General features: G+C 48.2%; 1 protein-coding gene across 5 annotated transcripts in view; it reads left to right on the top strand.

Moving 5' to 3' along the window:
* The window catches only part of MAP6 (microtubule associated protein 6), an 81,527-nt gene that overhangs the window by 59,513 nt on the left and 9,929 nt on the right, over positions 1-12,085 (top strand). For 3 of the 5 annotated variants that reach the window (XM_045371279.2, XM_065528734.1, XM_005579116.4), the window contains exons 2-3: positions 79-292; positions 2,384-2,580. In XM_045371279.2, the coding sequence (XP_045227214.2) occupies positions 79-292; positions 2,384-2,580 (411 nt within the window). Of the gene's footprint in view, positions 1-78; positions 293-2,383; positions 2,581-2,921; positions 6,527-9,765; positions 9,818-12,085 lie in introns of those variants that run through there. The other 2 variants (XM_074014788.1, XM_074014787.1) reach the window with 2 other exon arrangements.

Here is a 12,085-nt window from a genome sequence, read left to right as displayed (position 1 = left end):
TGTTTGCAGCCCTGTTTCAGGAGCTCTGCTTCCAGGCAGATGATGCTTCATATCACATATGCTTTCTTTGACTAACAGGAATGAATTCAGGGCATGGACGGACATCAAGCCTGTGAAACCAATAAAGGCCAAGCCCCAGTACAAGCCCCCAGATGATAAGATGGTTCATGAGACCAGCTACAGTGCTCAGTTCAAAGGAGAAGCCAGCAAGCCAACAGCAGCTGACAATAAGGTCATTGATCGCAGAAGAATACGCAGCCTCTACAGTGAACCCTTCAAGGAACCCCCAAAGGTGAGACAGAACTTGTAGGAACCCATCAGCACAGCCTGGACCGTAAGGGTTAACTGCAGCAGAGCATGGGGTGGGCTGCTGTCAAATCTGGCCCAGCCCCTATGGACACCTTTGAAATCCCTGCTTCCTCTAAAGCACAGTGAAGACCAGGGGCATCTTCAACAGGAACCTTTGTTAAACTCAAAGGGAATATTTAAGAGGGACATCACCTAAAATAAAGACAGCTTAAAGGCTGGCAGATTTCCAGGGAATTAGCTTCCGACTTTGAGAAATCCAGATAAACAGTAGCAGAAAACCTCACCTGAGCCCTAAATCCCCTTGTCTTAAAATAGATGTGCTTGGGCCCCGGAAGGGCTGGCCCAGTATTGTAGGCCCCCATGCCCGGCTCCCCTCCCGCTAGACCGTGCCCTGCCTCATCCTTGGCTCCAATCACTGGACCCTTTCTTCCCTCCCTAGTCCCTGAAAAGCACCTGCCGTCTCTCATCTTCTCGGGCTAAGCACCATCCACTATGCCTTCTCAGTCTCTCACAATGCACCTGTAGCATCAGCTATAAGATATGTTCCCAGCAATTTGTTACCAAAATGAATGGTTTGTGAAAGCGGACTCAGGGATTTTCCTAAGGTAACATTCCTCCACCTTACGTAGGAGTTTGTGAGCAGAAGAAGCATGTTGGAGATATAGCTGGTGAAGCAGGACTCATACAAGCCATGCAACCTAGCATCTTCTGATGCCAGCCCCCGTGGAATTGTACAAATATCCACTGTCCTCTGTATCATAGCAGAAAATGTCTGAGAACCTAAATAGCTCTGGAACCTAATTAGCCTTTTCTCTGCTTTTGTCTAAAAGTCTTACACTTAAGTGGAGTTTCCTATTTGGTCCAGGACCAGTTTATGGGTAAGGTAACTAACCGACCCAGTTTGCCTGGGATTCTTCCATCTTAGCACTGAAAGTTCTGTGTTCCAGGAAACCTCTCAGTTCCAGGCAAACCAGGACGACTGGTTCCTTTCCTTACAGGTCAGGAGTGACTGAAAGCCACTGCACCTCAGTGAGTGAATGATCCAGCCTGTGAGGCCCAGCATCAGCTCCGTCCATCCAGAGATGGGGTGGAACCTGGGGCATGAGATCGGCATTGGACAAAAGAGGACGTAGAGGAGAAAGGAAGGAAAATGAGGGAAACTAAATCTAGAGATGGATGAGGGCGGTGGCCTATTGAAGGGTCACTTTCGGTGACTCCAAAGTTTCCTGAGAAAGAGCAGGCAAGGCCATCTTCTCCAGATGAAGGGGATAGAGTTAGAGGAGGGAGGCTGGGGAGAGTGGAGTGAGCTTAGAACAGCTGCTCTGGGGAAAATGGTAGGGGAGCCAGGCAGAGAAGAGGAGCAGAGGACTGGCGGCAGAAAGCCTAGCTGAGACTGGAGACCCCCCTGCCCAAAGCATCTCAGCAAGGACGCTTCTCCATATGGGTGAGCCAGCCTAGAGACAGAAACAGGGGAAGCTAGTGAGTGCCGCAGTGACCCACCGCCCCAGAACCTCTGCATCTTACATCAACAAAGGTTTATTTCTTATTAATGTCCATTGTGGGTTGGCTGCCACTCTAACCCTCTTCATCTGGGTCTCGGGTGGCAAAGCAGTCTCTCTGCTGCAGAGGAAAAGAGAGCACTGGGCAGCACAGGCTGACTCTCAAATCTTCCGCCTGAAGGTGACCCAAGTCACTGCTCACATTTCATTGACTGAAGCAAAATCCTATGCCTGTGGGCGAGCTGAGCAACGTGATGAGGTGTAACTTCCTGCAGGGAGGGGCTCAAATATTGCCCAACAGTGGTATGGCCCACTGCCTGGGGTGGTCGGGGGAAGGCTGGCAGGACAAGGGCGCCCACGTGGCCAGTGAGTGCTGCCAAAGCAACGGAACAGGGAGTTCAGACGGGAGATGCCGAGTGCCCTAATGTACCTGGGAACACCTCATACACTGTGCTCCACCTGGGCCAACCTCTGTCATTACCGTTATTCCTTAATTAACCATATCTTCTCTCTAAATTCTCTCCCACTCCCCCCCTTTTTGTGTTTCTGTATTTGCCGTCTGTCTCTCCGTGCAGGTGGAGAAACCTAGTGTTCAGAGTTCCAAACCAAAAAAGACCTCAGCGAGCCATAAGCCCACGAGGAAGGCCAAAGACAAGCAGGCGGTGTCAGGCCAGGCTGCCAAGAAAAAGAGCGTGGAGGGCCCGAGTACCACCAAGCCAGACAACAAGGAGCAAAGCAAAGAGATGAACAATAAACTGGCTGAGGCGAAAGAGTAAATTTCCCTGCACTTTCCTTTTACTCTTCTCTCTCTCTCCCTCCCCCCAACTTTTTTTTAAACCAACAAACCAAAAAAGGCCACAAAATTAATTAGAGGCTTCTCATCTGCCTTGGTCCTGAGTGTTCCAGGAGCTCTTTGGTTTGGCTTCTTTTGATGGAAGAATCCTGCTTCACAGACTGAGTGGCAGGCCTCCTCCTGAGGGCAGGCCCTGGAGCACCAGGAAGCGTTGCCGCTGGCTGTGCCCTCCCCTGGCACTCCGACTGCATGCTGATGGGCAAGGCAGGCAGGTCGGAGAGGCAAAACTAATCTCCCGGCAGTGCTTGGAAGTGTCTGTGGGGTCTCCTCCTCCCAGATCCCCAAGATCTGTGTCACTGGTCGATTTTGAACTTTAGGTACATGTGTTCTTTTCCAGAATTCAGAGAATCGCCACGTGCCACAGAAGCTCAGCCTGGGCTTCAGCAGTTGACAAAATTTGAGAAAATGTTAAACAAAAACAACAAAGAAAGAAACAACCTTGGCCTTAACGTCAATAAAAGGGAATTGTGTCTGTTAAGTGGTCTTTTCATAGAATCGTCCATTAGACATGTGTGCCTGTGTTTAGTTTCCTATCAGTGGGCTTTAAATTGTATACCAAGTCATAGATATGCCACTGATAACTAAAACTAGGCCAGGGCTGGTGAAACAGGTTAGGTGCTTTAGGTACATTCTAGCTGTCATAGGAAGATCACAGAAATGAGGAGGCTGTTTTCCTCTGATTCCCCTCAGCTGACCACCTGTCCAATGCTGCTGGTTTCCCAGAGCAACTGGTTGGAGATGTCTGAGGAAGAAAGTTCAAGGTGTAGGGATAGTCTATTTGGAATTTGACTTTCTGTTTCTGAGAGACCCAAGGGGGCGTAGATGTAGTGGCAAGTGTGGCAATGTTTACTCTCCCTTCCTGAACCGCTCTGGTCTGCTCCCCAGAAAGGGCAGCAGTGCCAGGCCTCAGGTCAGGGAGAATGTCTGTGACTTAGCTGCAGACTAGGAGACTGCTCTGCTAACTAATTAGCAAGCAGCTTTGACCTCATTAATATATAAAAGCAGCTCTCAGTATATTCCGTGTCGTGTGTGTGTGTGTGTGTGTGTGTGTGTGGCCAAAGCCCCCAGGGGTGGCAAGTGCCACCTTAGCTGTGCTAGAGTTGTGTTGTAGGAATTAGGGAGTTGTTGTGAAAAACAAAAAAAACCAAAAAAAACAAAAAAAAAAACCCAGTGCTTGTGAGGGAACGCAAAATAGTTACCAGAAAAATAAAATTTGCCAATGTGATGTGTATATTGCTCAGCACACTCTATATCTCCTGTCCTTAAAATTCTCTCGTCCCTGGCATTCTGACATGCTGGGCTGCCGTCCAGTGTCAAGCCCCGGCGCAGGCTTGCTCTTCTTTTATAATGAAAGGGGTGAAGAGTGAGGGTCTCACAGTTCCTTACCTCAAAGTCCCTTTAGGTCATTCTGGTTTGGAGGAAGTGGAGCCTCCGCAAACTCTCTCTTATTCTGACCATTCAGGCAGCAAAGTCTCTGCTTACATCATTTTCGTTGTCACCTTGGGGCTGAGTGAGAAGTCTTTTGCAAATTAATTTGGCATGTGCTACGTGAGCCATAATTATTAACAGAATAGGAATACCAGAAATGAAGTCATTGGTGAGGCCCACTGCGACCTTCCTATCTATCTCAGGGTTTGAAACTGTGAGGAAGGAGAAGTATGAAAAAAGGTAGAAAATGCCGGTGGGTTTCCATGTTTATGAGTCGCAGATTTTGAAAGCTATCAGGAAATGACTGGAGTGGATCTCAGTACTGATTCCAACTCTTTGCCAGCTAATCTTAACATTTACCAGAAAGCTCTAGCAACATGATCTTAATTGTATCCAGAGAATTTGCCAATGTATGTTCAGTCTCTCAAGATTTAGCATTAGTCAGACATGTTGATGCTAGCCACAGTTTGGATTTCTCCATAGAATAATCTTTTATTTTTGCAGATCAAGTAAATCAGAGTTTACAATGCACAGAGGATCATTCACTTAGCATTCTCTTGCTAGAAGCCTGTGTGCCAGGCACTGTGCTGGGCGTGGTGGGCAGTATAAAGAAATCTGTCTCCACAGCCACACAACCAGAGGGTGCACACGACTTGATCCCTGTGACCAAGTCAAGTTGGTGTTGCCCAAATCGCAGTCTGCCCTAAGGGTCCCACAGGCTTCCCCACCCCCCAACCCCCACTCACTGCCCCAGGGACCAACTTCCTACCCTGCCCACCCGAGGCTTTAGAGGACCTGTAGAATGTCTTTTTCAACCTGTCAGTATCCCCTTCTGTTTAACACACCCACTGAGAAAACCCTGTTTGTAGTTCACTTTGACTCTTGAATGTGTCGCTTCAATGGCAAGAAACTTCCTTTGATTTCTACTGTTTACAAATAAAACTCAGCCAGTCTCATTCTATATCCCAAACATACTGAATGAAACTGATTTTGGTTCCACAAGCAGTGTTTGGGTGTTGCCTTCCTGAAGGTGACCAAGCTTCCAGTGCTTGTCCCACTGGTCTCTGTACATTTCCCTGTGGTTCCCCGTCCTTCCCTGGCGAGGGAGCAAGGACTGAAGCTTTCCCGCTGTTTTCCTGCCTGCAAAAGCAGCCCCAAGAGCTGTGCATTGGCTTCCCTCAGCAATCCTGCCTCTGTCCGTGCTCCCATTTGGTCCACATAGCTTTGCCTCTCTGAGGCAGACAGGAAGTGTCTAATTACGATTTTGTGGCCTGGGTTTTGTTGCATACCACAGATTGTCTGTGTAACGTGTAGCGCACACCTCTCTTGGTGCTATTTCATTCCTGCTGTAAGAGAATGACAAAAATATTCATGTATAGCCAATTGATTGTGACGTGCTTGTGGTCTGTGCTTGCTCAGAAAAACAGACAGACAAACAAACAGTTTTTCCAATTATAAATAAATGCTAAAGACGAACACCACTTTCTTGATCTTATTTCCTTGATGAGGCCCACCTGAGTAGGTGAAGGAACGAACCTTTTCCATTTGAGCCATTCTCTGCAAGATGAGCTGTGCCCTGCAGTCTTCCTGGGGCTCTCCATAATGCAGCTTGACTCTTTTAGATTGCCTCTCAGATACTATTTGCAAGCAGTCAGAGCTAAGTGTTGGGAAAGCGAAGATGGACCGGGAGACGCACTGGCCAACAAGGTAGTGTAACGTTCTGATCCCATGTTGCCGGGAAGAGTGACTGCCTGCCCCCAGCACCACCTTGCCATGCTGGGAGGCTGGGCTCTGACTCTTTGCCTCCTTCCTGTTGACTGGCAGGACTGTCGTTTCTGGCTTTTTCTCCTCCCAAGGGATGGCAGAGATGCCTTCACTTGCTCAGTTAATCTATGGTCATTATGGATGTTCCACCCTTAGGGGGCTGGCTCACTGTGGGTTGTGCAGGTGACAGTCACGTGTGTGCCTTATGTGGGGGTGCTGAAACAGCCACCAGAGAGGCAACCAAGTAAAGTAACAACAGATCAGGTAGTTGGGAACTCAAATGAAGGACAGGCTTCTTCCAACAAGGGCTGGGGAGTTGTGGAAGGCTTTGTGGCAGCGGGAGCCCTGGAAAGCAGCTGGGGTGTGGATATGTAAGGGCAAGGCCGCCGCAGGGAGCAAGTCTAGAAATGGAAAAGTGGGGGAGCTGGGTGGGAACCTGAAAGCTAGGACCAAGTTTGCCCACTTTGTTATCCTTCTGGTAAAGTGGAAGACAAAAGATTTTATACTCTTCATTTTTCCAACATATGTTGATTGAATACCTATTATGTGCCAGGCACTGTGCTGGGCACTAGGGAAACCAGGATGACTGAGACCCTGCCTCTGATCACAGTGGGGCACGAAGGAGGAGGCCATTCTAGCTGGTTCCATGGATCAGGGAGGACTTCAGCGATGGGTAGGTGTTGACCAGGTGAACAGAGCTGGGGGTGACCAAGGCATGCCAGACAGAGGGGTCTGCCCAAGCAAAGGTTGGAGGGTGGGGGCTGTCAAACGCCGGATGAACTTAAGTTCTGGGGGGTAGTTCCCTTGGGAGGGTCATGGCACAGGCTGGAGAGTGGCAGAGCTCGGTGGTGGAGAGGCCTGGTGCACGTGAGTGGGCGGTTGCTAACTGGGATCTCCATTTCCATTTGCCCAGATTGCACCCACACCTCTGCATGCTCCCCTGTCATGCTTCTGTCGCTTGCTTACGCGTCGGGCGACACCACAGATCCTCTCTTGCTCTAAGCTAGGAGCCCTAGGGTGGACTTTTATTGCTGGACCTGATTGCTGAGTTTTGGGGGAGGCAGGGGTAGAAATCAATCAAGGGTGGTATAAATGAAAAGTCGTATGTATTTGTTTTCCACATGAATAGAAAACATCCCACCCACCTGTCTACTTTTGTATGAGGCAGAAAACACAAAAGCTGCTCAAGAAATAAAACAAATACATAAAAGCATATTATTAAGCTCTATTTTGACGAGTTAAGGGAGAGAGACAAAACGGGGATTGAGAGAGGTGGTAAGAAAGACAGGCGAGACGTGAGAGGTAGAAATAGTGGCACAGAGAGAAAAAGACACGGGAAGGCACACAAATGAAGACACCTAGAGTAACCTAAGAGAGTGCGAGAAGGTGAGACATACTCAGAGTCAGAGAAAGGACAAGCATTGGGCAATGGAGGAGGCAGGAAGGCAAGGGCCTTGCCAGCTTTGTCAGTGCTGCCCATGCACTCAGGGCTCCCCCAGAGGCTCTTCCGCCTGTGGTTCCCACCATGCTCCCCTCTGCTGCCCAGAGCCCCAGGAGGCGAATCTGTAACCCATCGCTCACATTGCCTCCCACAAACAGCAAACAAACAAAATTCAAACCAGCCCCCTATTTTCAATGAAAATAGGTCATTGTTGCTAAGTTAGCTATAAATGTATTTCATTCTTCCTTAGAGTTTGTGTGTTCTTTGTGAAATTCTTCCCTCTTTTGCTTCACTAAGGTTTAAGAATTTACCACTTTGGGAGGCCGAGACGGGCGGATCACAAGGTCAGGAGATCGAGACCATCCTGGCGAACACGGTGAAACCCCGTCTCTACTAAAAAATACAAAAAACTAGCCGGGCGAGGCGGCGGGCGCCTGTAGTCCCAGCTACTCGGGAGGCTGAGGCAGGAGAATGGCGTAAACCCGGGAGGCGGAGCTTGCAGTGAGCTGAGATCCGGCCACTGCACTCCAGCCTGGGCGACAGAGCGAGACTCCGTCTCAAAAAAAAAAAAAAAAAAGAATTTACAACCTGCTTCTCATAGATTTGAGGAGTGTCAAGTCCCATTTCACAAAGTCTATGGACTCCTTTAGTGTGTCACTGTGGTTTAAGGCTCCTTTTACTGCTAAAATGCCTTAAAGCAGTTCACATTTTCAGGACCATAGGTAGAGAAGTTTCTTTCAGGATGTAACCAGTGGACCATCTGCGTTAAAGCAAGGCTCCACCCCTAGCACCACCTGAGACCAGTAGGGCTAGGAAAGTGGCTAGGGCAGCCAAGGCCACTGAAAAGGAAAGACAGCTATTTCAAACAAATGGAGCCCAAACTCCACTCTCACAGAACCAGGCAAGTGATCCAAGCCCCACTTCCACCACACTGCCATTTGATGCATATATCCTCATAACACCTAGACCATCCTAGAATTCCTACACCAGGGAGAAGTAGAATTAACACCGTTACGTACTGTGTTATTTACCCTGTGAATACTGGTTAACATGGACAGTGCTCTTAGGTGTTTACAAGGTTCATGGGTGGAAATCAGTGCTGCCGTGCAAACCTGTGTCTCTCACTAACCTCCTGGAGCATTAGTGTCCTCCTCTGAAAATGGGGATACTAATACCCCCTCAGAGGAGCACAGTGAGGATGAAATGACATGAGGGCTGTAGGGAACCCATGGAGGACACTAAACATATCACTTCATGCCCTTCTCCTCCCTATAGAGTACTTGAAAGTACATGTCCACTTTCTGATAGATATATACTTAGCTGTGAGTAATACATGAGGTTGACTGAGGCAAACATTCTTAAGAAGATTGCTTTTAAAGAATTACAGCTATTGAATTACCTTGAGTCCACAGACCTAAATGATAATATTCTAACAATTTATATGTATGCATTGCTTACGAAGCATTTCTTTCTGTGACATTCCACTGAACCCTCCCAATGTTATGGGGCAGGTGTTGGCCTCAGGTAACAGAGGAGAAAGGGAAGCTCAAAGAGGAGGGGGCACCTGCCCGCTTGGTCAGGCTTGGAAGATGGAGGAAGCACTGGAATCTAGGCTTCCAGCTTCATAGCCTGCTGTCTCTCCCTCTCACCTGAAGGAGGCTGGGCTGGCCTGAAAAGAATCAGGTTTCAGACAAGTGGGACTCCCAGTAAAAACTAAGCCCATACCCCACAGTGCCACACTCTGGCTGGGCCATTCCAGGTCCTCCAGCAGGCTTGCCTAGTACCCTTTTTAAATCTTGGGACCCAGATATTAACTGAGGGAAAATAAGAATGGGGTCAGGTCTTTACACATCTGACTGAGACATCCCGGCTGTACTGACCAGTCATCACAGCCAATACACAGTTTTTCTCCTTTTGGTACTAGCTTGCCTGGGTGACTGCAATGTAGGTTACTAAATGCAGAATGGTCCAGCAGATTCTTCATTCATAAGAAATATACTCGGTCCTGGAGGTACCAAGATAAAACTGGTATCCATTATTATCTGCAGTATGTGGGTATTGGATCTGAGACTGCCATTTTGAGCATTTTATTTCAGTCAGTGGAATTGAACTTAAATTTCTGTCCCTTGTCCTCATGTAATGGGTCTCGATTACTTGTTAACCTGGCATTGTATATAGTGATCTCAACAGATGGTCCCAGAACTCTTACCTGGGGCCAAGAGAGCTCCAGATGCTGAGATTTAAAAGTTACTGCCACTGCTTGCTACTGGTTTAAGCTGCTAGAGGGATCTTTATGCAAATCTGACCATGTCACCCCGTGCTTTAAACCATCCGTGGGCTCCTCGTGGCGCAGAAGCTTCTTGTTCCCTCGGTGCACCATGCTGCTTCTCACCTCCATGCCTTTCCCTCGCTGTCCACCTGCCCGGAATGCCCTTCTCCTGCTTCTCCACCTGGCTAACTCATCCTTCAAGACTCCGCTCAGGGGACAGCTCCAGGAAGCGTTTCCCGCACCTCCCAAGCTGGGTAAGCTGCTCCCTGTGTGTCTTCATGATGGAACTTGCCACATGTACTGTGTCATCCGCTCATGTGTATGTCCCCCCATTAGACCGTGCTCCTCCAGGGCAAGGGCCAGGTCTCTCTGTTCACCTTTGTAGCCCTAGCTCCTGGCCCAAAGCCTACCATAGAGAGTGTCTTCTAAAGTGCTCGTTGAATGAAAAATGAGTGAGTGAATGAATGATAAGATTCACTATCTGCCTCCACATTCACCATGGTGCCTCCACAAGGCTCTTCTCTGACTAATAACTGTCTCTGCTCCCATGAAAGGGGCAGTTTTGTGAGAGGTCACGGCAACTGTGGAGCAAAGAGCAGTCAATGGCTGGTTTTATACTGGCTGGCCTTTGTTCAGGCCTGCATACCTCTGTACTTTAGATAGCCACTTTTTCTAAACAGTCTTGATTGCATAAAATCATGGGCCCTTGGTTACAGGGTAATCTAAGAGGTTGGCCAATCCCACTCCCTGCTCAGTTCAGGGCTCCTAACTCTAGGGTGACAGGACCCTCCCCATCACCACACATTTCATAGGCATGTCTAATTCCAAGCAAGGATTACAACCAATAGGCCTGGTTCTAAATCCAAGTTCTACTATTTACTAGCTATGTGACCTTAACTGAGTCTCTTAATTTCTTTAAGCCTCCAATAGATAGCAATAATACAAATATCAATCACTCTCTGAATATATTTGGTTCCCAAATTCAGGAAGTAAAAATTTGGCCAGCAAGGGATAACATGTTATTTCAATTTGTTTGTTTCCAGAGTTCAGGATAGCAGGTGGCCAGAGCTCTGATAGCAAGGGATACCTGATTCCCAGGCCTGCAGTGAGGGCCCTGTGGGGAGGCATGCAAAAGTCCTCTGCAAACTGGAATGTGCAACGCCCTTGCCAATAGCTCATGTTATGGGTAGTTTTGCTGACCACAGCTTCCCAGTTAATTACTGCCCTGGTCCCCAGCAGTATGGCAGCTGGAGCTACACAAGGTGAATCCACTCCTGCCACACAATGGCCTGAGATTAAGGCCATCTAGTGTTGGCTCTTGCTGCCTCTTCCTGTCCCCCAGCCCTTCATCTGGCCCCTGCTCTCTAAGCACACCCTATAAATCACCTGGTGCAGATCCATTTCTGCAATTCCACGTTCATTTGGAGTGATCCCCTCTGGACACAGGAAACCAATTTTGATTAATTGCTCAAGATCCAATCCTTTGCTTTAGATGGGGGTTGGGGGAAGACAATGATTGATTTGCAAGTTCCCAGGAGCATAGTGTTAGACAAGAATTGAGCGCTGCCTTAGTCCAACACTTTACATTTTAAAAAGGGTCATTAGCAGAATTATTAGATTCCTGGCAGCCCACTGGGACAATCTACTGTGCCTTTGACTTTGCCTTCTTGGTGCTAAAACAATCGAGAATGCTTTTAAAAATATTTCTCATACAATTGGAAATTTATTTAGTTCTGGTTAGCAGGCCAAATCTAGAAAAGGTATTTAACAATGGCAAAAATAAATAGGTAAATAACCACAAAGAAAACATAACCACCTAGCCACCTACCCACCTAGTGCAGCCATTTCCCTGAATTTCAGAAGACCATGTCTGCCTGGAGGGAAGCCGGAGTGGCAGGGAAAGACCTCAACTAGGAACTCACCCCAGATCTTGATTCAACTTTTGTAAAATGCAGAGTTGCCACAGCCTAGGGAGAGGGAATGAACCCTTACTTGGCCTTTACACACTTCCTCTCATTAAATCCTCACAGTAAGGTTAGAGTCTGCAGGTGTCACTCCCATTTACAGATAAAGAAATCAGACCTCGATGATTAAGGAACAAAGTCACACAACTTGTAAGTGGTGAGCCAGGATGTGAACCTAGGTTTGGGTGACCCTAAAACCAATTCCTTGTCCAGGACTTGGGACTATCTGTAGGATTCCCATCGTAAAGATGTGCATCCCCCTGAAACAGCAGCCTCCTCCTCTGTCCCTCGCTTGCTCTGAAACATTCGATGACTCTCCATCCTCTAGTCTATGGAAAATGAGTCACAAGAAGGTCACAGATGCTGTTGATCTACACAGTTCTCTCCTTCCACCCCTGACCCAGAATTAAGTCTTGTGGAGGCAGCATTTCTCCTAACTGTGGTCCTAGCCGGTGTTTCCGTGTGATGAGCCACATCTGGCGGACTCAGTGTGACCCTGGGCTGGTAGACTGATTGGCAGCTGCACAAGTAGGGCTTCCAGGTGTGAATGTGGATGGG

This window comes from Macaca fascicularis, chromosome 14 (genome assembly GCF_037993035.2).
Source record: "Macaca fascicularis isolate 582-1 chromosome 14, T2T-MFA8v1.1".
Classification (NCBI taxonomy): domain Eukaryota; kingdom Metazoa; phylum Chordata; class Mammalia; order Primates; family Cercopithecidae; genus Macaca; species Macaca fascicularis.
The sequence above is the reverse complement of the archived record's forward strand: the minus strand, read 5'-3'. Positions and strand labels throughout refer to the sequence as shown.